Source organism: Teleopsis dalmanni, chromosome 2 (genome assembly GCF_002237135.1).
Source record: "Teleopsis dalmanni isolate 2A chromosome 2, ASM223713v2, whole genome shotgun sequence".
In the NCBI taxonomy this organism is placed as follows: Eukaryota; Metazoa; Arthropoda; class Insecta; order Diptera; family Diopsidae; genus Teleopsis; species Teleopsis dalmanni.
In genome coordinates, this window is record NC_051847.1 from 56,965,397 (window position 1) to 56,992,561 (window position 27,165).

Genomic DNA, 27,165 nt, shown 5'->3' on the forward strand with positions numbered 1-27,165 from the left:
ATTTCTTCCAACATCTTTTTCACATAATAAAATTTTAAGTTTTTATCATCCTAATTTGTTCGTTCAACAAAACTGGTATCCCTCAGTAAAATTTTACTATTATAGCTTATTTGATTAAAATCATTCTCATATGCTAACAATAAAAACTTTGCATACAGTCCTAGTTTTGAAATATTTTAATACTTTATGTTATCACATTTGTTGAATATCAATCATATCAAATGGAAATTTTTATTCAATGCTCCTATATATTTTTTTCCTCGTTGACTGCCTGCAATCGCTTAAACGTGACTTCCGCAGTATGTGAAAAATAGTTTCTGCTATATATCATGAATATTTATCTTTTCAATTGCAAAAATCTGTTCGATTATAAACTTTTATACATTTAAGTTCATCACACTTTTTTCACATACGATTATTTGCATATGCAGACAAAGGAAATGAATATTTTTTGATTTTTTTACTCGAAATTTTTGAAGAGAGCAATCGTTTGTAGTCCTAACATCCACGAATATTTGATGGAGCGCCTATTAAAGCATCCTTGCACCGTTAAATGGAAAATTTACCACAGTTGTAACAAAAATCCTATTTTGCATAACAATTCAAAAAGTTTTCATAGTGCGTAGAATATTTTAACTTTTATCTCATGGTGCTTAAAAGAGCATACGCTTCGCTTCAATTGTTGTTATTCACTATCGACTTTCATAGGTTTAATTTTTTCAATATTTTCTTGTATTTTTTGTACAAACCAACACAATTGTCCGTTCATCACGTAATTTTTCTTTCAAAAAAAGAATATGCACTAAAGAATAAAAATAGCGTAAAAAGTTTTGCAATATCCGACCGAGTAGACATGATTTTTGGGTAGGATGTGTCAGCGTAATTCGCTGATGCAATGCGCTCTCCAATTAACACTTTTGAACGGAAATATTCGTCGTTCGTTACAAAAGTAAATGCGCCATAGTTAGGTGTTTTATTTCCTTTCCGTTGTCACACTCTTCAATCCACATTGGGGGTGTTGCAGCACTGAAACGAACGCCTCACTGACTGATCCCTTGAGCATGCAACTTTTGTGTAAAACTTTTATGTTTTGATGTCAAACTTGTTAATAATATTTTTTGCAAACTTTTTCCTTTACTTTTAGCAAAAAAAAAAAACAAAAAAGAAATATATACGAGTATATAGGATTTGCAAAAATCTGATTACCGCATTTCACATTAAATTCGTTCTATACATTGTCCATCAAAAGCCTCTTAAAAATAATTTTATTAACGCGAACAAAAGTTTTAACAAATTTCGTGATATTTGGGATTATTTTCTCTGTCCTTTTTGTAAATGTCAGAGGAGGGAACGCAATAAAAGATACTTTCTAGGTTATATCAACAGTAACATTATATGCATGACTTACAACATTTCTCACCGAATTGACAATTTGACAATTTAAATGCTAATGGTGAAGTTCAGTCACAGTTCAAAATTATTAATAACTTTGAAAGTATCTGTTCTTTGTCCTCCAAAGTTAATATTATATATTGTGGGAGAAATATATTGCAAAAATAGCTGAAAAGAGGCTTAAAATTAATTGGAATACTTGAACTTAGAATATTTCAGTTATACTAAGATATACATTCTTTTTAATTGGTTGATTTGAGTAGGTTTAAAAAAGTAATTTATAATTATCAGTGGTACTCGTCGGGGTGAATCTAATCACTTGAATCTAACTAGTCAATATTAACTAATTAAGTTAAGATTAGATACACTAATCTGGGTATATGTAAACACTTCAATCTAACTAATAAATATTAACTGATAAAGTTTAGTATATAAGTGCGCAAATGTCTAAATCTGTTATTTCTCTGTAGGACTAAATCCGCATATTGTGCTTAGACAGCAATGTAGTGCTAAAATATTTTAAAAATTTGTTCTACATATCTTTTTCAATTATTTCAGTTCGCAGATCTCTATGGAGTTATTAGGTTTTACTCCAGCGCCATATTCTATCAAGTTGGTAGTTATTAAACAGTGAATTTGTTTACCATAATCCATATAAAAGTGTTAATTAAAACTCGTAGAATCTTAGAAACTCATTGGAATCTTAGAAACTTATTTCTGTGCTGTTCTTGATTTATTTAGCTGCTGAATTTGATGTGTTTCAGCAGTTGCTAACGATGGACGATGAGCACAATCTCAGCGACGCCAAACTTATCTTGTTAGAGTAGCTGTTAATATTAAATAATGTTACCCCCATGGAAGTAAGAAAGAAAAAAACATTTGTCTCGAAGTACAAGTTCCCTAATACTAAAAATATGAAAATTTGTTATATACGTTCTCAGCTAACGTACCACGCTCGAGACTAAAAACTCAAACTTTTCCTTTTCTTCTAGATTAAAATACACACGAGGCCTGATATCGAATTAACGGATATCAGCCACTCCAACTGTTCCAAGTCTGGAAGATCATTACGCAAAACATGTGGCAATATAAATAGGTATATAAACAGCACAAGCAAGAACCAACACAGCACTAAGAAAATGGAACCTAAAAAGCGATCAAATGTGGCCATCTGAACCAAAATCTTGTCCATGTTCTTGATGGCTACTTAATGTTTTTCTACAAAGTCGCGATACCCGATCTGCAACCCTGCGTTCTGCTGCTATATTCTGGTTTGCATAATTATTTATTTATTTGTTTAATTTTTATACTGCCATATATGTAGTAAATACTTTATATATAATTATTTTATTATATTTATTTTTATAAAATTACAATTTTATTATTTATATAAATAATAATAGTTTGCTTAATTATTTTTTTATTTTTTTTAATTGGTATATTGCCATATCATTAAATAGAACTATGATATGATAAATAATTTGTCAGTGTACAATTGATAGTCTCAAGAAAATGAATCTTACTTTCTTAACAATAAATTCATATTTGCGAAATCATTTTATTTGAATTCTACTATTTTACCAGAAGGTTTGCGGAACGAATTATGGTAACCACAGTAGAACTGAATTTACAATGCTAACTCTAATGTTAACAAAACGTAAAGTTCTTCTGTAAATAGTGCAAGGATATTTAAAATGGCATTTGCTTTTGTTTGTAGTCTCTAAAGGAAATTCCAGTTTTTGCAATATTTTAAAAGTATTTTTTTTTGTTTAAAACAACGGAATGCGTTACAATTTTATTTTATTTAAAAAAAAATTTTGTTTCAACTTGTGGGACATTAATATTTTTATTGTGGAGGGAGTTTGTATTCAATGTAATTTGTGTCAGTGTCAGTTGAGTTTTCTTGCACAAAATAAATTAGTTTCATTTTTCATACTTTATGTTTTTTAAAATAGCTTTTGTATATAAATATTTCACCTCAGCTATAACAATGCAAAGGTCCCTGAATTTGGTTTGTGCAACATTTTTTCATTGTATTGTGTCGCAAGGCGCATAGAACAATGACGACAATCAGTTAACTCAACCCAAATGAATTGCAACGACAACTTCAATTGCAAGCGCAACATTATAAGCGCATCTCAAGGATATGACAACGGCAAATACAACATAACAAGGACTAAATAAAAGCAGGAGTTGGAAACAACATGCAAATAGGTTTAAGTACCTGTCATCCAAGAGTCGTTAAGCACTTCTTTGTTATGTTGTTATGCTTACGAACTTTTTTTTTATCGAAGCAGATATATATATATATATATAATTGAAAAGACAAAAAATTGCTCCCTCTATGTGTATTTCTTTTCTTTTGTAACATTTGCAAAGGTTGGTTTTAAAGGCAACATTCCTCTATTCCATTGCTTTTGGTCCACAAGAGATTACAATAGGTGGTGGTTATACCTGTGTCTTTTTACCGACTGTAGGAAAATATTTATAAAAAGTTTTAGAGAAACAAATAGGGAATAAAACACAGTATTTAAATCCGATATAAGGTTTGTAAAAACATGTTTTATACCATAGTCAAATAATTTGAAAAAATAGTCTCAATTGAAGATTTGAAAATATTTGTTAAGATACTTATTTTTTTTCAATTCGAACTAAAGTTGTATTTAAGCAACCCTTTTTTAGACTTAGTACTGTAGTGTTTACTGCACTTAACATTATTTTAGTTACTAAAATTTAGTAGTACCTAAAAATACAAAATTTGCAGTGAAGCAATAGAGTTTATTCTGCAATGAATGTAAATACATAAAATTCACTTAAAAGGGGATTACAGCTTTGGTCATTTGTCCAAATTTTTCATAGATGTTCGTCTTCCTGCTTTACAAAAAACACAATCAAAAATTTATCACATCATTATAAAATCATTATATATATTATATATAATCATTAAATACATGAGACATAAATTGATCTAATCACCACAGGACTTAACTAATTCTCTTTATGATCTGAATTAATTTACATTAAGTTTTACCAAAAACCTAAGTTTATGTGAAAAAAAGGATTGAAAATGGCGTCACTTAATTAAAAACATCAATAAAAAAATTATTTGTTTTAAAAAGCTGATTCGTTTTTACTAGTAGTTGTACAACGTTTTTCTTCAATAAAATAGAGCTAATGCTGTTGATATGTTGTATGATGGGTCCCTTTCGTTTGCGTTATCATTTTAACATTGTGAGTCTGTATGAGCAGACAGAATATTAACTTTGGCCAGAGTTAAATAAAATACGAAATTGGTCTTGACTGTGTTGGGCCAAATCACGTTGAGGGCTTCAAGTCTCCATTTGAAGTGTTATCTTCTATATGATTAGGGTTAGTAGTGAGAATCAAAAACCTATCACTAAAGCTGTGATTGACCGTACAGACCAGTACAATATTATTTATATTCTATTGGAACATTTTTTTAAATTACAGACTCGTCTACAAAAAACACCATTAAATTTCGATATATATAACATATATACAGGTATACAGAAACTAAATTTCCTTAAAATAAGTAACTTATAAATAATTGTTTTCCTAATTAGAAATAACTACTTCTGTAAATATATAAAGAAAAAATTAAGACTTTGCAAAAGACGATTATAATCAGTTTTTATTATGATATATTAATACATATATCAACTCAAAACATTGAGATGCACATACTATAATCCTATAATGAAAACCACTAAAGCTAAAGCAAAAAATATAAATTTAGTTACGTATTAAAAAAGAATGACTCAATAACTCTAACAATTAGATGATGGTACCGATAAGAGATATATTGCATAAGAGATATAGATATAGTTACGATAAGAGATATAGTTACTATATAACTATAGTAAATGTTTGCTTTAATATTTACTGTGGTTACTACCCCGTTCACCTTAAAAGTCAGTACAAATGTGAGGTCTGTTTAAGACATTTTCATGAAAATAATATAGTTAGATATATTAATATTACTACTATTATGCTTTACCTGTGACTTTCCCATGCATATAACAATATTTTTATTTTCTTATATATGTTTTGTTGTTGTAGGAAATAATAAAAGTCGACATCAATTTACAAGAACTTGATGATTTGTTTAAACAAAAAATATTCAATGCATTAATAAATGCAACGTAAAATTGTAAAATATATATATGTGACGTGTACTAAAGGTCTCATTTGTAGTGTATATTTAAATAAATTGAAGATTTTTTATTCTACGAATAAGGTTAAGACTTTTCTTCTTTTAGAAGTTGCTGATATCAGACGAGAATAGAAACTTCCGGTCTAGTCTCCTCTGTCTAATCTACTGCAAATCTAAACATCTTATTTTCCTACAAGTACAAATAAATTCAATCAAGTCAGACAGAATCGTTCTACTATGATGGTAGCATAGGTTAAAATTAAAACATTAGTGTTTTAAAAAAATTATATCATATTAAACTCATAAAAAATAGGGTTATCATATAGCAAAATATTGTTAAATGTTATAAGAATAAAGTCAATAAGCAAAATATCAGTGATTATCAACAAAGCAGAGCGATTTATTTGAATAGTGTATACTTCATTGTTTGAATTACATATTGAAGTGAACAGACTTAAAAATAAAGGAAGTACTTATTTCAAATATTTTTTTCATCGTGCTTTACAAAATAAGATCAGTTCGTGAAAATAGGTCAAAACATTTATCACTTTCAATGAAAATAAAATTTATATAAACAAAAAAAAAACTCGAGTTTATTTGTAATTTTGCAATACAATAAATTCACGAGTTTTGCAAATTGGCAACTAACCTCGATCAAAAGATTTCAAACTGAAAGGTGTTGCCAACAAAAAGGATTTAGTAATTGTGTTAACAGCCTCAAATGTTGACAAATTTAAGTAAAATTCAATAGTGACAGTACAGATTAGAGTAAACGTTTAAACGGTTTTCACGATTAAAAATGCTATTAAAATTGAAAGAGACTACATAAATCGAACAGTTGAATCTATACCGAACCGAGGAAATACATTGCCAAAACTGAACTTCAACTGTTGGAATACGGCATAGAGCAACAAACATTTGTATTGCTTTATGGACCTTGGCGCGCTTTTAAAATTTCCTTCACTTTAAGCACAATTTTCGGTTGAAAATATTGCTGTAATCAGTAACTGCTGTAGCTACTACAATTACAAAGCCATACACGTTTATTTACACCGGCGCATATTACAAAAACAAAAAAAAACACTGATGATATCAAATTATAGAACTAACAAATGGCTAACTAAACTAGAAGAAATATCCACTACTTAGTACCTACTTAATTCGAAGACAGGCACGACTACACAAACCAACAAACAAACCAATAGACGGATGGGTGAACGAACAAGCGTCTATGAGCAAAATGTTTTAGATAAGATCGTATAGACTTCTGCCTTGCAACATTTCAAAGCTTTTCATTTATTGTTGTTGTTGTTGGTTATGGTATTGAAGTTGCTACAAGGCGGTGAGCCCATATCTTAAGCTTTAAAACAGACGTGCTCACTGAAGTCACTTAAGTCATTCGGTTAATGATTCTGTTGGCACACAGAGGCGACGCGCACGAGGCAGCACAATTTATACTTCACAACTTTGTTGCTTGGCTACAAACGATATAACAAATTACACCAAAGACTGGGCAGACAGACAAGTTAGATAGGCAACGACGTATCGAAGACAGAGAACAAACAAGGCTGTGATCATTGCAGACATGACGACAAAGTTGTAGTCGCTGACGGCTGACGGGTGACGTTTGACGCTTGAATCGGTGAAGTACAAACTTTTACCGCAATTTATCTTTTTTATTGTGTAAAATTTATTGGTTTTGCACAAGCGCACGTACGAGATTGTTTGAATCGATCAATTGAACGAATCATTGATTGCTGATATCGATTTTTTGAAGTGTAACTGCTGCAACTGTGGCTACGGTATAGGAAGATAAGGGAAGCATGTGTAGATAGATTCATTTTTCTTTACCTCGAAGCAACATATTTATACGGTCTTCTGAGCGCTATTCAAACCTTAACAAAAGATTGGCGGCAATAGTTATTTTAATTTGTTATGGATAGAAACCTTAAGATTAAAAACAAATTTGTTTAAATAAATTTAGTTATGCAGAATGAGAAAGCTTACTAAAAAAAATTCAAAAAATTACTAATAAGTACCTACTCCCTATAAATCTCTTGCTTAGTACATGTATATATTATAAAAGAAAAAAGTGTCTGAATGGAGAAAAAAAAAAAGTGTAATTCTTCAAGATTTTCATTTCCTCGAAGACCTAACCATACTCAACGATGCTTAAATTTTTGAGCTGGAAATGTACCTACTTACTTACTTAGTTGTACGTTACAGACGTGAGTCATCCCTGGTCCCAACCAGTTGTCTCTGGTAGCCAGCGCGATCAGTGGCTTAGTGTTGTCAGTTGGTAGTATCGCGTTTCTTTATATCGTTGATCACCTGGTCCTTCCACCGAAGATGTACGTTCTCTACCGCGTTTTCCACCAGTGAGTAATAAATGAAACACCTTTTTAGCTGGAGCATTTTCTTGCATTCGCATTGAACATGACTAAACTAGCAAAACCACTGAATTTTCATGCCCTTAACTATACCTATCAATGTCATTGTATAGTTCTTACAGCTCATGTTCTACCTAATTCAATACTCGTTGTCAATGCGTAAGGGACCATAGATCTTAGGACGAATTCTTCTAATACCTTCTCATCACTGTTGATAATTGTCTAAGCTTCTGCACCTTACAACAGGACAGGCATGATAAGAGACTTGTAGAGCATGATTTTTATTTGTCGAAAGAGGGCTTTTTTCTCAATTTCTCATTCTCAGCCTGAAGCAACATCTATTGGAAAGAGTAATTCTTTGGTGCATTTCTAGGCTGCTGTCGTTTTTGGTGTTTTTTTTTGATTCTTAAATAAATAAAGTCTTTCACAACTTCGAACTTAGAGTTGTTAACAGTGACAACTATGGGTCCGATATTTCCTATCTTTTTTAGACTTCCATTCTTATGATCCATGATGACTTTTCTTAATAATTGTGTTATGCTTACAGCTTTCATTATATTAGCTTTTTTTTCTATTTTAGTTCGATTTTAAGTCTATTTTAAGTTTAATTTATACTAATGGCGTTTTCGATTGGTAAATCTGGATTCAATTTAGATTTACAATCGATCTGTCAAATTTTGTTGCCCAATCGAACATTTTTAGAGTAATCTAACATATTCGTAGTAGTATTAGTAAACTTTTATATTTTTCATAAATACATATATTCTTTTGTCAAGTCATATGCATACAACAGGTGCTAATTTCGGGGCTCATCTGGCAAAATATCTAGAGTGTTATAAATTTATCTCAAGTGTTACACATTTCGCTTAAGTTAATTTGAACTGCACTTAAAGTAAATCTCGATAAAAAAGTTCCGCCAGATTTATCAATCGAAAACGGCATAATATTTCGTCAAGGAATGACTGATCATTTAAAAATTTCAACCAGTGTTTAACACTACTCTCTTTAAAATTTAATAAAAATACAAATTGGGAGAAAAAACTAAATTAGGAAAAACTTAAATTTAACACGATTCATCACACGATATGCGATGCTATCTTTCAGAAACACAATATTTGAAGACAGGTTAACTATAATATATAATTAAAAAATTTATAATCATCGTAGATAGAGTTTATTTAGAATAAGAAATCAGCCCATAAATTATGTTTTTTTCTTTTTCCGAGATGTTTAGTTTTTTTTTAGATCGTAATTTCATTTTATTGAATCAAAGAAATCACGAATAAAGAAAAATATTTTATTATGAAATGTGCTCTCAATACTATAGTTCTAAAAATATGTACATTTGTTCTAAATAATAACTTGGGATTGTTAAATTGCATATAAATTTATTATTTTATTTTTTATTAATCAAAAAAAAGCTTCATTCGATTATCAGTTTCATTCTTGCACACATTAAGTACAATTGCCGCAGCTAAAATTATCAGCAACCACATCGGCTCGAAATGACTAGACTAGACAACAATATTCACTACCAGCAGAAAATTTCCTACAATTAACAAAAACTCATACAGTAATCAACTTCAGTATTGAGATACAAAAAAAAAAGAAAAAAAGGCATAAAATAAATATATTATCTCAACAAACGCACACATAATCATGGATTTATAATCCCAGCGCTAGCACCTAAGTCGCGAACGCATTCAATTATTGGTGATGCGCTTCTGAAGATAAGCTGGAGACTAGCGGCAAATGCGCAAGCAACGTTAAAGCGCGCACTTCATTCGGCTCATTCATGTATCTCAGCTGCACTCACAGCTTGATAACGCAGCAACGTAGCGGGTTAATGTGTGGTAGAGTGCCCACTTCCAAGGCTTATTGTGTGTCCATTAGCGGTGCTGAGTAGCAGTTGGGTGTCTTTGTCTTTGCTACTTTTAATAGTTCAAGATAGATTGTAAGTAAGAAGACTACAAAATTATGAAGTTTGTTTACTTTAGGAGAGGACGACGATGGACGACAATGGACGACGCATTTAACGTGCCCCCTCACATATAGATTACTGTGTCTCTAATAAGATCGAAGAGTTAGAAAATTTATTAAATTTATTACAACTAAGCACGCTTAATTGCAAAGTTCGAATATAGAATTTCATGCGCAATGGGTTCATGTATCGAAAGAAGTCACGTTTATGGGAGAAATAATATATGAGCTCAGAATTATTATAAATTTTTTAAATTCTTTTTTTTTTTAATTTATGTAAATTTATTGAACCGATAACCGTTTTAGCGATTTTAATTGAGTTCTTGAACTCTACGACTAAAGGTGTCTGCCTGACTGTCGCCTTTTATTGGTGTTTTGAATATTACTAATGCAGAACAGTTGGCTTAAATGCATGGGTTGGGTTGGGTAGGGCACTGTATCAGTTCGGTTTGGTTGGATTTGATTTCACAATAAATTGGTTTGGTTTACTTCGTTGACAAAACTGGTTAACTGACATTGCGTTTAAAAACGTGCATTTAACTTCCGTTTTATGTTTCAATTTCAAAGGAATTAAAATACTGCGACAGTTTGAGTGAGCAATTTTTTAATAAAGTTTATAGTTGATATTAAATGAGAAGATTTTTTTTATTTCAATCGGTTTTATTGATGTTAATTACATACTTTAATGTGTACTACAGAAGATTTGAAGTGTGAAATAAAATTTTTAGATGGTACAAGTGTTTAGATATAAGATAAATTTCTCTAATAATCTAACTCTAATAAAAATGCAAACTCTAATAAAAATTTTAACTCTAATAAAAAATTAGCTCAAAAAGTTATACTTAAAAGAGCTATTAGTAGAAGGAATATAGTTTAAAGCTGTTAAGATATAAGTTAAATTCAAAGTCTGATATTTGATATTTGTATTTGTATTTTGGAAAAAAAATAAGAGGATGAATTTGTTACAATGAAGAAATAATTCAGCGACTAAGTACACATAGTTTTGATAGTAAAATAATTGAAAACATTGTACATATCACATTTTACAGGGAGAAATTGAAAAGTAAAAAGTGAGGTATGTTACAGTGCTTCTTTAAAAGGTATCTACTTGTTAGACTGAATCAGTATTTAGAAATATTGAATATAAATTATTAACAAAGTTATAGGTCAACGCCCAAATATCTAAGGTAATGATTTCTAATGTGAAGTGCACGCCGAAAAGGTGGCGCACTGACTGAATAATTACTGGTTTAAGGATGTAAAGACTGGTTTTAAGTAAAGAAAAGTTTTATGCGAGACTTAGCATGAAAAGGTTGGGCAACATTATTTTAAGACATTCCAAAGAGCTTATTGATGCAAACATAAAAAATAGTAAGACGTTTTTCAGAGTAAATAAATTTTTACTCAGAATACGTACTGGTCTCTTTACTGAACATGATTTTATTAACTACCATCTCTCTAAGATAGTACAACAACGCATCTAAGATGGTACAATAGGGTGGCTCAGAAAAACTAAAATGCGATTTTTAATGAGCGCACTCCCTAAGAATATGCCATTGACCAAAAAAATGATATTCCCAAAGTTTTGGAGCAATAGGATTAAAAATGACGTTGCGCCACTCGAGCAAAGTTGGGTTTTCAGGACAAAAAACAGAAATCTTTCAATTCAAGGTCATTTTTTATCTTTGTTACTTGTTTCAACACTTATTAATATATACTCATTTGATAGATAATTAAAATATCTTTTTAATAAGATACTGATGAGCAAAATCGGTTAAAAACTATGCGCAAAACACAATAATTAGTTCAGCGACTGTGCTATGTTTTCTATTTCATACCTTTTAGCTGGCATGCACAATTACGTAATAGGTATATGCTACGATTTAGTTAATTATTTATAAAAAATCATAATTTCAATAAAACTTTTTTTTTCAGTAATTAATACATTGTGTTTATTATGTTTTATGACATAAATCTGACTATGTGAAGGATAATTTTTATGATAATGTTCGACTACTTGCAGAACATATTGTTTTTCCTCTTCATATTTTGTCAAAATCGAATTATAATCCATCATAAGCCTAATTCCTCTTTCAATCATTTATCATATAAAGTCTGGCACAGAGTTCAAGTGCATCTCTATAATCTTGCGTCTCCATCCATGGCGATGGATCGAAACTGATAAAACTATTAGATAGGCAAAAACGATCAAAAAAATTTGTTATCTCTTCGGTCACGAAATCAATAAGGTTCTTTGAGGAAAATAACTTCATTAGTGGGTTCCCACTCTTTATCTAACCAGAGATAGATAGCTGGAAGCTTGGATCTGTAACCGGTAACTCTACAGTTACTATCTACGCAGATGGCTCAAAGATGGAAGGCGGTACGGGAGCAGGTATCTTCTCGAAAGATATGCAGATAAGACAGTGCTACCGAATCCCTGCTACTTACAGCGTCTTTCACGGCGAGATATATGCTATCGAAAAAGATGTCAACATTAAACAACAAAGTACAATTCGTCCTTCGAAAATCACGATTTTTGTAGATAGGCCGCACTGAAAACAATTGAATCTAAATTCCAAGATACTCGCATCACTGATGAGCATCCAACATCATAAGGTCTCTCTTTGTTGGACATAGTACATTTCGAATACTTGGACATAGCAATATTGAAGGGAATGAACTAGCAGATAAGATGGCCTAGCAGATGAGATGGCCAGAAGAGGTTCTGAATTGCATACAGGAGATGCCGACCTCTCAATACATACACCGATATGTAAACTGTTTAGGATAATACAGGGAATCAATACGGTGACTAACAATTTATAAACTAACCGCGAAGACTGTAAGGTCGCTAGAATCTTAAGGCCTAAGTTGGACAAAAATAAAACGAAAAGCCTTCAAGGTTTGAGCAAACCTGCAGTTCGTGTGCAGGGGCACTGTGCCATTGCGCCTATGCTCCAACGGTGGCGAGTTCCAACAAGTGGATTATACAGGAGTTGCCAAGATGAAGAGGAGGTAAAATCTATCAACCACTTCCTGTGTCTCTGTCCAGGACTTCAAACAAGCCTACTTTAATGTCTTGGGGATCCTTATTTTACTGGCTTGGAAGAGATAACGAAAGCAAACTTATCGAATCTCCTCAACTTCATCTGGAAAACCAAATGGGTTTACAAGGATAACAAAGGTTAGCAACTCGCATCTCCTGGTAAAATTTTTTAAGGGCATCCCAATGGGCAATATATGTCTCCGAGTAGAAGTGCTGACAACTGTTAGTACGTGCCTTCCGATTATAACCTAACCTAGTGTGGGTTAAAATGTTCACACATATGCTCACTATAAAAATGTATATATCTCGTACAAATTATCCGAGTTATATGTAAATTGATCTCTTAAAAGAAATATTGTTAGTAAGTACATGATTTTCGCCATCCATCGAGAATCTTAGATGGCACCTGGGCGCCATACCTACAACTACAAAATATGTATAGCGTAGCGATCCGAAACCTTGCATTTGTCAAGGGCGGAAACTAAACTAGGAGTGATAAATTGAATCGTTCTGTCTGCGTTATCCCAATTTTGTTGAACTGTGTCTAAAGATTCAGCTTCCATTTTGAGACAAATTTCTTCATCGAATTTATTCAAATTAAAATCAATGCAATTTTTAGCCGCTCTTGCTTCGTTTGCTAAAAGGATATTAACTTCAGTCATACTCCCTGTACGACCATTTTCTCTTTGCTTACTAAAAAATTATTGTTTTGACTACTTTTTCAATTCTACTTAAATATCTATATAAATTATTAAGTAGAAATGTATTATTTTTATTTTTTATTTATGTTTCTTCCGTTTCTTGTAAACATTTGCGATAGCATTGTGCATGCCAGCTAAAAGGTATGAAATAGAAAACAGAGCACAGTCGCTGAACTAATTATTGTGTTTTGCGCATAGTTTTTAACCGATTTTGCTCATCAGTATCTTATTAAAAAGATATTTTAATTATCTATCAAATGAGTATATATTAATAAGTGTTGAAACAAGTAACAAAGATAAAAAATGACCTTGAATTGAAAAATTACTGTTTTTTGTCCTGAAAACCCAACTTTGCTCGAGTGGCGCAACGTCATTTTTAATCCTATTGCTCCAAAACTTTGGGAATATCATTTTTTTGGTCAATGGCATATTCCTAGGGGGTGCGCTCATTAAAAACTTCATTTTTAATTTTCCCCCTTATAACGTGAGCCACCCTAATGGTACAACGTTAACGAATCATCGTTACCTCCATTAATATTGACTGTTTGGTGCGGTTTTGACGCTGGCGGTATTATCGGTTTTTTTTTTTCGAAATAAGGAAGAAGGTGCCGTTACAGTGAATGGCAAGTGCAATCGAGCAATGCTTACTAAATTTTTTAATAATCGATTTATTGCGAAATCAATTTTGTAATTTGGTAACAATTTTTTTTTTCAGAAATGGTGCTGTTAACTGACACCTTCGTTCGTGCTATTTATCGTTTCTCAATTACTTTTTATGGGGTTTTGTTGTCATCAACAAACCAGCAACTCTTGAAGCATTGGAAGAATGATGCCATACGGCCACATTTATTGTAAAAAATTGTCAAAAATTGAACTGATCGAATGGACCATGTAACTTGTAGCCGTGGAGGATATATACCAGAAATCATATTAAAAAAAAAAAAGAAAAAACATGAAATCTGTTCTAAAAATCTATTCTGTCTTGTATTATCATTTTAAGTACTCATGCAATTAAAAAAATATCCGATAGTTTATTGTGTATACGGAATTTGCTGAATTCTTGTGAGCTAGTGTAAAAATGCTCTCTTACTTTGAAAAACTATTTCATACTATTTACAAGAACAAAACGTAATAGTAATTTATAGGATCTAACGTTATTTTAACTAAATTTTGTTTAAATTAATATTATTTTCTTTTTCACTAATAAAAAGAAAAAAAATTTTTCTTTTTCATAAGAGAAAATGAAAATCCTTTAGAAATTAACAATATATAATTACAGAACATATAGAACAAATTACATTGTGACCGAAAAGCTTTCGGAAATTCTCATTTAAAATTCGCGCGCTGTATATTTTTCGATATTTTAAGTTTATGTAGTTTGGCAGCACTGTCCTTAATTACTATGCCAAAAATGAGCGCGATCTGTCAGACAGTTCGTTTACGGCAGCTGTTGAAACCAGTTCACCTCAGTAGTGCGTTGCGAAAAAAACAATGGAAAAAAATATTGAACAAAGAGTTTGCATCAAATTTTGTTTTTCGAACGAAATTTCGTGTGCAGAATCGTTGCGAATGCTACAAAAGGCTTATGGGGAATCAGTTTTATCGAAAACTCAAGTTTATGAGTGGTACAAAGCCTTTCAGGACTGTCGTACGACCGTCGAAGACATGCCGCGTTCTGGACGACCTTCGACCTCTACCACCGACGAAAACATTGAAAAGGCAAAGGAAATCGTGTTCAAAAATCCTCATGTGAGTGTTAGAGAGATAGCACGAGAGCTAGGCATCGGTCGTGAGATGGCTCGTTTGATTTTGGTGGACAATTTGTGTATGCGACGTGTCAACGCCCGGCTTGTTCCGATTCACCTCAATTTGTTCAACATTATCAACGATTTTAAGGCCAAACATTCAATAAATACCATCGAACAGCCACCGTATTCACCTGATCTTGCACCGTGTGACTTTTTCCTGTTTCCCAACCTCAAATTACCACTCAGAGGAACGCGTTTTGAATCCATAGAAGACGTAAAACAGAATTCGCAGAGGGAACTCAAAGCCATACCGGAAAGCGCCTATAAAAAATGTTTTGATGATTGGAAGAAACGTTGGCATTTGTGTATCGCTTCTAATGGAGCATATTTTGAAGGAGATAAAATAAATATTGATGAAGATTAAGAATTTTGCGTTTTATTTAAAAATTTCCGGAAACCTTTCGGTCACAATGTAAATACAGAATAAGTTAGTAAGCGTATTGAGACTAGGACAAAATTTTTTATTTTAGGTATAATATAAAGAGCAGTATTAGTAAAAATACAGATTATAATTTATAAGGTAAAATGGCAACATTTAAATTTTAATATTTATCTGTATTAAATGGTTCCAACAAAATTGCATCTGCATATTACTATTATTAAATAAAACCATATAATTATTGAATTGCATTTATGATTTCTTTTATAATCGCTAAGAATATACACAGATTTACATTGAAGTTAATAATTACTTTAAGGCAACAATTTTTTATATGAGTACAAAATGTTTTATATATAATTACTTGTGGTGTAAACGTAATTATTCAAGCGTATGCAGATATATAATTAACATTACGCAGATTCTTCAACATTTACTTTATATTTAAATACCTATTGACAAGCCTTTCTCTCGACGAACGCATACTCGATTACCAGACAAGTGGAAGTGATTCCAGCCTTTCATGCAATGACAACAAAACACAAGCTGCCAAAGTGTTTAATAATTGCGTATTTATGCAGTTTTTAATGCAGACTTGCAAATGGCTGATGGTATGAAATCACATGCATTAAATACGCACATTTTGTAATTAACGAGCTGAACATGCACATCGAATTGACTCACCAACTGAAGTACATCCGCGAACAAGTACCGGCCGAAAAGTTAATGTGTACAAGCATTTAAACGCTCAATATGCTCATTAAACATACTGATTCCTGTCATAAACACAATGAACTCATATGATTAGTGTCGATAATCGACATAATGAAGATGATGCTATGCATTAAACTACAATGAAGCTAACAAATAAGCGAAATACAATAACCACCGCCGACCTTTTACAGATGCGTGAATGCTGCAAAGTATTCATTATATTTGCACTTTGGTTTAGTAAATGAAGCTCAATGATTTCAAATTGGTAGAGTGCACTTCACTCCACATTTGAACATTATGTATGAGTACACTATGAGCTCGCTTATCTATATTCGATGTATGTGAAAAGATGCTTGTGAAAAAGTAACAGTTTTGTGTATATTTTTAAAAAGTAATTGAAAAATGATTATCGTGCTCATTATTATAACATCAAGTGCTTTTTCATTTAAAAATATTTCAAAAAAAATTTTAATAATGGTGTTCAGTATAATTTTGGTGTACAAAAGATGCCGCCAAAGTTGTACGAACAAGTTGAGCTCATGTTGTCGTCTCTTTGTGGATACTTAACAAGAGTTTACCTTTAGTTCACAATCATAAATATGCGTGATGAATATAATCGTGTACTTATAAATATGGAAACAGTGCAATTTAAATCACATTTCATATAAGCAATCATAAATTTATAATTGACCTTTGAACAAACCTTTGGCTTGACATGTAGCGGCACTTTAACCACTTCATTATTAAGAATCTTCATTACAGGAACCTGCTAGCTATAAATCATGAAATGTCTAAGCATTTGCCTATATTTGCAAACACACATTTTTCGTTTTATTGGATTATTAGATACAAGCCTTGGTTTCAATTTCATTTTACTGCAGCTAATATTGTAATACATTTTATATTGTAATACATTAGTCAATGAGTATTGCACTATAATAGTTTAAGTATAAATACTAGTTATAAGTTATATATAGAAGTTCCTTCTATATTTAGATATTATGTTCTATAACATTATTACAGGAAATTATTATTAAATTAAATATAAAAAATAAATATAAATATAAAAAATAAATATAAATATAAAAATTATTTCATAACTACTATAACAATGATTGTTGTAGTATTCCCAATATTTAAAGGTGCTGATACGGCACTGCATACCAGAAAGACATGCTATAAGACTGGGACTACCCTAGGGTTATGGCTTTGCGAATAAGAAAGAGAATTAATAGCTAGGGGAAGGCTCAAAATCCGTAGGGCCCCTTATCCAACCGACCTGCCAGAGCTGTCATTCTGCAAAATTAGGGACTTGCTCAAACTTATAAACTTATAGACGTATTAAGTTAGTTTACTTTAACTAACTCACTTACTGACCACTTCCAGTCGTTTTGAAATTCTTCTACTTTGCGTATAAACAGCACTAAGCTAGGGTATCACTACGGGCCAGTATTTGAGCCAAGTGTGCTTTTGGCACAAGGCCGCTATTCCAAGCTAATCTAACCTATTACTGATATTACTAAATACAAATATATAAATACAAAATTATAATAATAATCTGAGTTGATTATATTACACTTTGAACGTACTTTTTGAAGTGACAACGATCGCTAATAAGTAACAGAAATAGTTATGTATATATTCTAAAGGCAAAAATATTAAATATTATTATTAGAATTAGCTAAATAAACTATATGAAGAATGTTTGAAAGGTAAACATGAAGAGTGAAGAAAGTTTCTAATAATGTTTAATTTTCGACATCATCTTCTCTTAACTCGTAATACCTTTTAAACTTTTTTAAATAGTGAAATTTATCAAGATCTTATAAATATCCTCTTACGGTTGATATTATCTCTTCAATTCACAAAAATTTTCGTACTTTCACATAAATTTTCTAATTTGGAAATAAAAATTTTTCAGTGATGACCAGTTCTGTAAAATATGGGGGTTGGTCAATGATTTCAAAATGCAAATAGTAAAAACATTAACATTTGACGGAATTGGTATCTTCACAGAGTTCTAGTTTTGCTTAATAAATATTTCAAAATACTCGTATGTTCATAGTAATTTTTTTTTTGTCATTATTTAATGACACAATTTTATAAAAATATAATAATTTCAAAATCAACTCTACATAATTTCCTGATTACTCACTTAACATAATTTCAATTTAATCACTATAACTAAAACTCAAGAGCAGACATTTTAAAAGAGCAATAAATTCAGCTTCACTTTCTGCTTTTAACGCCATAAAATCATAATTTATATTATTAAATATTCATATCTGTTTACGTTCATAAAATTCAGCACTTAAATCCATTGGAGTAAATTGTATACATGACAACGCATAGTTTATGATATTTGAAACTACTTATAGACCCATAAATTCGCAAAGAAACTGCGCTACTAACCGTGTTTATGCAGATGCAAATTGTGGCAGAGAAAAGTGTATCCAGTTTAAGTTTCTTAAAGATTAAACTGTCGCCATAAAAGAGAAATTGTGCTGAAGTAAAATTGTTTCAAGAAATCATAAAAGTGTGAGACGTAATTCGGATTCGAATTTAAAGCAATTTTATTAACATGTTAATTGTTGCACTAATTTTTATTAATAATTTATTACTCTGAATTAATTTTGGGGAAGAACGGTATTTACGCTACAAGTATTGGTGTTATTTAACCGGAAACAAATTATGGATTCGACTTTATACGAAAGTTATTATATTTAATAATATAATAACTTAAATAAAAGTTATGTAAAAAATCGTTAACATCACTTATAAAGTAATTTAATATTATACTTATAAAGATATAATAGAATAGAATAGAATAGAAAGAACTAGGCACAGACCCTAACCGAACAGAAGACATTCCGCCTTTCGAATGAAAGCCAGAATGGCAGCCGTCGAGGACCTCCTAATGTCGGAAAGGGAAAGCAGTTCTTTTCCCACTGACCTCTTCCTGGCCGAGATCAAGGCTATACAGTCACAGAGAATGTGACTGGAAGTTCTGTCTGCTTCTAAGCAGAGTCATTTTGTTAAATTCCATGGTGACCCACTATATATCCCCCCAACAACCTCAAATCTGTTCTGCTAAAGAAGGATACCTTACTGTAACTGTAGAGATAAACCAGTTCTTTAGGGTGACGGTTACCTGGAATGTCACGCCAGTAGCGACTTCCTTCGATTGAAAACCATTTTTCAATCAAAGACCTAATTGTAGACCAACTTAATGCACAATATGGCTCCGGTCCACAGATTTGAATGCCAAATCCTGACCTCTCTGTCCACAGTCTCATACTTATAAAGATATTAAGTCATACATTAAATATATCACACTAACCTTAATTCACATTATCGAAATGAGAATAAATAGCATCACATCACTCAGACGTTAAAAAAGTGCTCAAAGGCAGTGTCAGTCAACAGTACCAAGAAAGTAAAAAACGAAAGCAGTTGATAATAAAAAAATACTATAGTGCTAGCTAACTGCATCAAAAGTTTGTAAGAACACCTCTGTTAATTGGTTGTTGATTCTGTTTAAGTTGCTTAACTTGTCCAATTTATTTTGAACCACGTCTCTGGCCATGAAAATCTAAAATTTTAACTCGCGCAGTAATTAAAGAAAAACCGTTTTTTGATTATCCATATTTGAAAGGTCTGCTAGGCATCTTTGGTCGTAGACTCAGTGCGGTCAGGTGTAGGCATTTGCAAAAAAAAGGTTTAGTTGTTTTCTCCCTTTTCCTCTTTGCAACTTTTACATGTCTAGCTGTAGGGGATATCAAATTTTTCTGCACGGGTGACCACTGACTAGTGGCCAGTCCATAACGCCACGAGTCTTGTCACTTCGATTTGGGTTTTACCCAGTAGTATTTTAATTTTCGAATAAGTGTAGCTTGACCATATTAGTTTCGATATTTTACAGCCTATCGAACCGTTTTATTTGTATAATGTAACTCTTAGAAAATTATTAATGATATAAGAACCTTTTAATCTACATAAAATTATCACGTTATCAATGAGTTTTCAAAAATACAATATCATAAATTAAAAAATTCATAAAATCATTTTATTTTATTTTCTTGAACGTGTTGTATATTTTACCAATGTAGAATTTTTTCGAAATCCGAAATTAAGACAATTTGACAACATGCCATTAGGAAGAAGTATTTGTTTTGGATTTTTCAATAAAATGAGAAAACTATTTAGATATTATTCGACAAAATCAAGGCGTTCCAATAGCAGAAGGATAAGATTTACTTCAAGCACTATATGGCGCGATATAATACGTAAAGGAAAAATTGATTTGATTAGCATTAATCCATTTGTGAATTATTTAAATGAATATAAAAGAATATCACGAAAATATCTTAAAGGTGAGCTTAAATTGACAGATAATCGTGTAATAGCTTCACGTCTATCTGAAAAACAATCCATCGTTTTGGCGAGTAATTCTAATCATGAATTCATTTTGCGACAATTCGCAGTGGAGAACTGGAATTCGATGTCATATCGAGAGCGAAAGCTTTTCATTAATTTGGCACAGCAGAAACAAAATTGGTTGCAGTCTTTTGGTAATACCATTAGAGTGACAGCGAGTGCACCTAATATCAGTTTAAAATCATCTGATGCCGGCAATGAAACTTTTGGTATAACGAAACTTAGTATCCACTCCCACGGTAATGATAAAACAAAATTACCACCTAGTCAATTGAACTTACCTTTAAGTCGCTTATCAGTGATTAATCCAAAATTAACAAATAATGCGAAAAATGGATCTATTCGAAAGAAGACATCTAAGAAACTTTATCGTTCCGTATCTAGACCTATTAAAACAAAACGTAAAAACAGTAAAAGACAAACTGAAGTAGGTGAACAGAACGAACCTATCCCCGTCTGTAATGTTGATATAAAGACTCTACTTAGTCAGTTGGAATTAATTTGTCTCTCCAATATCAACGATAGTAGTTTAAACAACCAATTAAATTCTCTCCCTAGCCAAGTAACAAATGAACACGCTGAAAATAACAATGAGTTAGCAGGCAATTTATATGAGACAGCAAGTGTATCTAATATCGCATCAAATTGTATGAACTCACAGCATATAAAACCCAATCGTAAGACACCACTGCGTATAAACTCAAATCATAAGAAACCCAAGCTAAGAAACAAATGGAAATATAATTTAAAGCCGACTAGACAATTTGCAGTTTCTACCCAAAACTTTGAGAATGATGATTTCGATAACGATATCTCACATAACGAATCTGATACATCAACTCTGGACTTTGGAAAAGAGAATGAAGTGAATTTTCCTTTGGATAATGATTATACAGAGGGTATTAATGATCCTAAAAAACGTAAACGCAGATCTGCAAATAATAAATTTGGTAGCGGTACTTCACGAAGACAATGCAACATGTCTACTCAGAGCAGTGGTACAGAGAACAAAAAAACATATGTATCAAATAGTCAATATAGAAAACTTATGAAATATTATTCTTCTGCTGTCATAAAATCTAAAAATATTAGAAGAATCAAAAACAGTGCTCAGAAATATCGGAAAAATAATTCCGATAGCGATACGTCAGCCAATACGTCCAGTATTATTGCTATGAATAATGGAGCAGAAAATGAAAATTTTATATCTAATAGCCAATATGGGATTAATAGAAGTTCTAGCATTGCTAACAAATCAAGAGTTCACCAGAATGCCAAGAAACGTACACATAACGAATGGAATAACAATATTAATAGTGATACAACAGCTAATCAATCTAGCACGTCTTCTAAGACTGCTCTCACACTCCAGGGTCGCAGGAATGCCAAAAAATGTGCTGCTTGTTTAGATGTTACCAAATTCAAAACTTACAAGTAAAAGAAACAAATTGAAAATATGCCTTTTATGCGCATTTATAATTAAGATATATTTGGTGTAATTGTTTTAAATTACTATATTTACTCTACCATGCGACGCAAATTTCAACATCCAAAGAAATCAATAAATTTTGTATATATAGTAAGTATATAAATATATCTTATACACTGCTTTTTTTTAGTTTAATAATGTTATACTTCGGAAACAATTTTTTTAGTTTATTTGATTAATATTTCTATAATTTCACGGTCTGTCGTTGAACCTGCATTAGTCATTCAATTATTGCAACGGAGAGTTCCGTTCAGTTAAGTCTTATTCTCAGAACCGAAAACAATATTAGAGGACCAACGTCTGAAGAATCGTTCGCTGCACTTAACAAGCTTTACAGCAGTAAACCAATCGTTGAAAACTGTATTACGGCGAAACGTTTGAAATAAAGAATACCAGACTTAAGAGCGTGTGGTTGACTAGGGTATTAAACCTGTGTATCCCTCGTAAGTGTTCGTATATTATATAGAATCTATATTTCAATTACAAATAAATTATTATAATACTTATAGTCGCTTAGATTTAGCAGCTGATAGTTGACAAGGGAGTCTCTGCGACTAACTGTGGATCTACTCTCAATTCTGAGATTAAAAAATTGGACAACCATAAATATATAAAAAGTTTATTTAAATCACATCTCTTATAGCTTGGGCACGTTATGCATATGAATGATGATTATAACGCTTTAAAGAACTAGATATCGAAAGTAAACGCAAATAAATCACTGGGTAGATACGACTGAAAATGTCTTCAATTATATGAACATCCAAAACCATGAAATTGAAACATTAGATCCTTCAATATGATAATAAATTGTTATAATTACAAGGAAAGTTTAGTTCACTGTGAATTGTGTGATAGGGATATTATAAACTCCTCCCTTCAGTCCACCACTCTTTCTTCATCACCTACTTTCCATATCCTATATCACGTCTATGCCTTCTGGTTTAGGGTGAGCATTGCACTTCAGGACGGGGGTGATGGAATAAATTTTTCTTCATTCATTCTTAATAGATGTTTTTTCGCCTACCGCCATCAAAAAAAAATTCTTTCAGTTTAAGCCGCAGAACACTGGGCATCGGTTCAGTTGCGTATATAATATATAATATATGCGTATATATATTATATTTAAACACGTCTAGATTATATTTCATTTCAAGTTCCGTGTAATAATAGTTTCAAAATATTTTATATAGTGTTGCGTATAAGAATAGTAGATTTGACCATTTCGAGATATTTTGTTCACGTTACGAGTGATAATTTTTAAATGTAGCATTTTGCTGTAGTTATCTAGTTCATCTAGCATTATTAAACATTAAAAATTAAAAACCGATGAGTGATGTTATTATGTCTAAAGTTAGATTAAGATCCGAAACTGTTTAGTCAAAACACTGTGTGGGTCGGTGATGAGAGAATTCGTTAAAATAACTTCAACCCACCGCTGGTTACGATGCTATAGAAGAGAAATTGCTAATCTGCTGTCCATTTTTTATACCTTTACAGATGGTGTGAAAATGAGTACTATCATCTATTACGATGCTTTCATCTGAGATATTCTTTCTATATACCTGTATTCAGTATTTTTAAAGTAAAGGCATTTCTTGCTCATAATCATTTTTTAATATTTCTAAAAGACGTCTTTTTTAATTTGCAGACGAATATATAATGAATCATATTATACTTTCGGGAAAGCACTAAAAAAAAATATATGGGATGTATGACTTTTATATAACATTTTTATAATATTTTATATTTGCCAATAGGATAAATGCTACACACCTTAACCATTTAAGAAGAACTTTTAAATCGATATAATAATTCCATAAAAAATTTAAATTTGTTTTTTGCGCTTAGTTGCATGACTAACTTTAATTCCGCTTGATGTGACCAATTGCACTGCAGATTCTAAGAGTGGTTCCATGTTTTTGCGAAGTAAAATAAATTTCAAACAAAACACGATGCGAACATTTTAAATTTTTCAATTTATATATATATATTTTTTTTTAATTTAAAACATTTTTATTTATTTATTTATTTTTTTAACAAACATGCAGAAAGGCAGCATGCATTATTAAGTTTATGATTTATGATTTTCAAGCCTCTGAAGTTAGCTTTGTTTTAATATACCTTCGACAGGTTTAAGGTTTCGAAGTTGTGTCGCTTGGGTGCAGTCATACAAAAGAAACTACATTGAGAGAAAGCAATGCATTCTTTGCGGATTGCAGTTGAAACAACATCTCAACTACATATATATTTTCGTTATAAATTCAATACAAAAAAATTTTTTATAATGATTTTTATTTTTTTTTTAATAATTTTTATTTCTTAATTTCAGGTGTCAAGTTTGTCGAAAATTGTGAGAACAGCTTTAATTTAATATTTACGCTGCTGATTCTGTGTGTCTGCCTAATTTCATAACTGGGAACTTCGACTTTGTTTCACATTTAAAAAAAAAATTATTGAAATTATTTTAATAGAAAAGTAGGCGTGGAGCAACAAGTCTTCATATTTATGCAATTTGCATGCTCTTTTACGTTTCCATAAAAATCTTCGTGGGTGGACATACTTCTACTTCATGTGCAAGTACTTGTCCATAAAGAATTTTATTTATTTTATGTTAAGACACTTTAAATTCTGCAAGTACACATTTAGCCTTCACGTTCTGTATCTTATGTGAAAATGACTGTGAAGCGCTAAACTGTGCAATGAATTCTTGATTTCAAGTTATTTTATAGCATCGTTTACTTGGCTCACGTACTTGAAATGTTTAATTTATAATGATGTGAATGAGCAGGAAAGTATATATATAATTGAATTCAAAGTCCATTTGACGATTGCTTTACGAATGAACATACTAACAGTTTTGCGTATGTATGTTAATAATATTATTATGAATTTAAGGGTAAAGAAATAAATCTAACGCATAAAAATTTCTTTAATTGAACAAACTTCATAAATCGAAGACAGAGTTGCATTTCAACATTTAACCCTTTTATCAGTCATATCAATGATTATTGCCCAAACCTTCTCAATACTTCTCTAACGTACATTGTACTATAAGGATCGAAGTTATTGGGAAATGAGTGAAATATAATATTGTTGACTACTGACACAATAATTTTTTTTCTTATTTCTTATGGGTCTTTACTTTTATTTTTTCTATTGTGCCTTTCAGTTAAGTTGAGGATCAAAAAAAAAACAAAGAGAATGAATAATACAAATGTCTTCTATAGAAGTTGTCAGGAGTCATACTGATATGAAAGACACAATTCAGCTTTGTTATGATACTGAGAAGTTCTAATCCTTTGTAATTTTTTTTATACATATTTTTTCTGATTTCAAGAGTTAGCAGAGCAGAACAGAGCCTACTTAATATAACCGAAAGTTTTCGTTATACTAATGGTTTATATTTTTTTTTTGATTTCAAGAGTTAGCACAGCTGACACAATTTTATTAATATAACATAAAATTTCGTTATTGAAAGTAGATGGGTAACCAGTGGTACTTGAGGAACTTAGATAAATTCCCCAGTGATATTAGAACGGATCACAGATCTATGTGTACCACTACATTTTCTTTAGTAAATTTTAAGGAACTATGTTTAATAACATATATATTAGTCATACGTGATGTATCAGTTACTTAGTATTAAACTTTATTCAAAACAAAGTTTCGCAGTTAATATTAAATAAAAAAGTAATATAACATTTAGAGAAAAGCAAATTTATCTTATCTACTTTAAACTTGCAAATTTATGCAAATGAATTCATAAAATAACGTTTAACCCTAAACAGGTGTTTGTTTTTTTTTCAAAAATGTCGGTAAATTCAGGAATAAACATATGCCGCGGTTATTGAATTGGAATTATTACTTCCACATATTTTTACAAGTAATACAATACTCGGATATTTTAATTTTTTTGCTTATACTTTATATGCAAATTTTATTTCGGTTAAGTCATTTCAATATTTTTTTTTTACTTTATGTTTTTGTGGTATGCGGTTGCATTTGCATTAAAATAATAAAGTCAATGCAATAATATTTTACTAAAGGATTCATATTGTAATATGGTTACTTCAAGAAGTTTATATCGTTCTTTAAAAAGTTTATTCCAATATTTATAATATATACAATACAAAAAGTTGACGTAATATAAAAAAATATTATAAATACATTAATCAACTATATAAAATCTTAATTTGAATTAACTTCATAGTTAAACTCGTATAATTGCCGTGAGATGATTTGGAAAAGATAACTTCATAATAAATAATGACGAGGTTATATTCATATGCAACATAAACAACTCACAGAAATAGAGCACCCAAAAACAGAAATGAACCCTATAGATCAATTTAGATGCATAACAGGCAAATCGTTAAGTAACGAAGGTGAATGCTAAAAGATTTGAACAGACATTTAAAGAAGCCAGTAAATATGGAACACAAATAGAAGAATGAATAGGATAATCGAAAGTAGAGAGAATAGAATTGCTCTTCAAAAAGTTATAGGTGAACACTGGAATAAACACAAAAATTAGTTTAAAGTATACCTATTAGTCTCCATTTTTAATTGTATGCTAAAATAATGTATTTGTAAAAGTTTTTGGCTAGTTAGCAAACTTGTATGGAGTCTCGCATTATCTTGGTGGAACA

General features: G+C 31.0%; 2 protein-coding genes across 6 annotated transcripts in view; both read left to right on the forward strand.

The window, feature by feature from the left end:
* The window catches only part of LOC119682855 (neogenin-like), a 350,203-nt gene that overhangs the window by 1,092 nt on the left and 321,946 nt on the right, over positions 1 to 27,165 (forward strand). The gene's annotated exons all lie outside the window — the stretch shown is intronic.
* On the forward strand, positions 20,658 to 25,635 carry LOC119682857 (GATA zinc finger domain-containing protein 14-like). 4 transcript variants are annotated; one of them, XM_038096385.1, is made up of 3 exons: positions 20,658 to 22,603; positions 22,680 to 22,956; positions 24,846 to 25,635. In XM_038096385.1, exon 1 carries the CDS (start codon positions 20,735 to 20,737, stop codon positions 22,460 to 22,462), a length of 1,728 nt encoding a protein of 575 aa, XP_037952313.1. In that variant the 5' UTR covers positions 20,658 to 20,734; the 3' UTR covers positions 22,463 to 22,603; positions 22,680 to 22,956; positions 24,846 to 25,635. The 4 variants fall into 4 exon arrangements, with proteins under 4 accessions (XP_037952313.1, XP_037952314.1, XP_037952312.1 ...); XM_038096386.1 differs by lacking the exon at positions 24,846 to 25,635 and adding an exon at positions 24,165 to 24,235; XM_038096384.1 differs by lacking the exon at positions 24,846 to 25,635 and adding an exon at positions 23,023 to 23,333.

Bases quoted from the DNA above. Each gene is read 5' to 3' on its own strand.
- LOC119682857 (XM_038096385.1), top strand. From the start codon at position 20,735: ATGCCATTAGGAAGAAGTATTTGTTTTGGATTTTTCAATAAAATGAGA.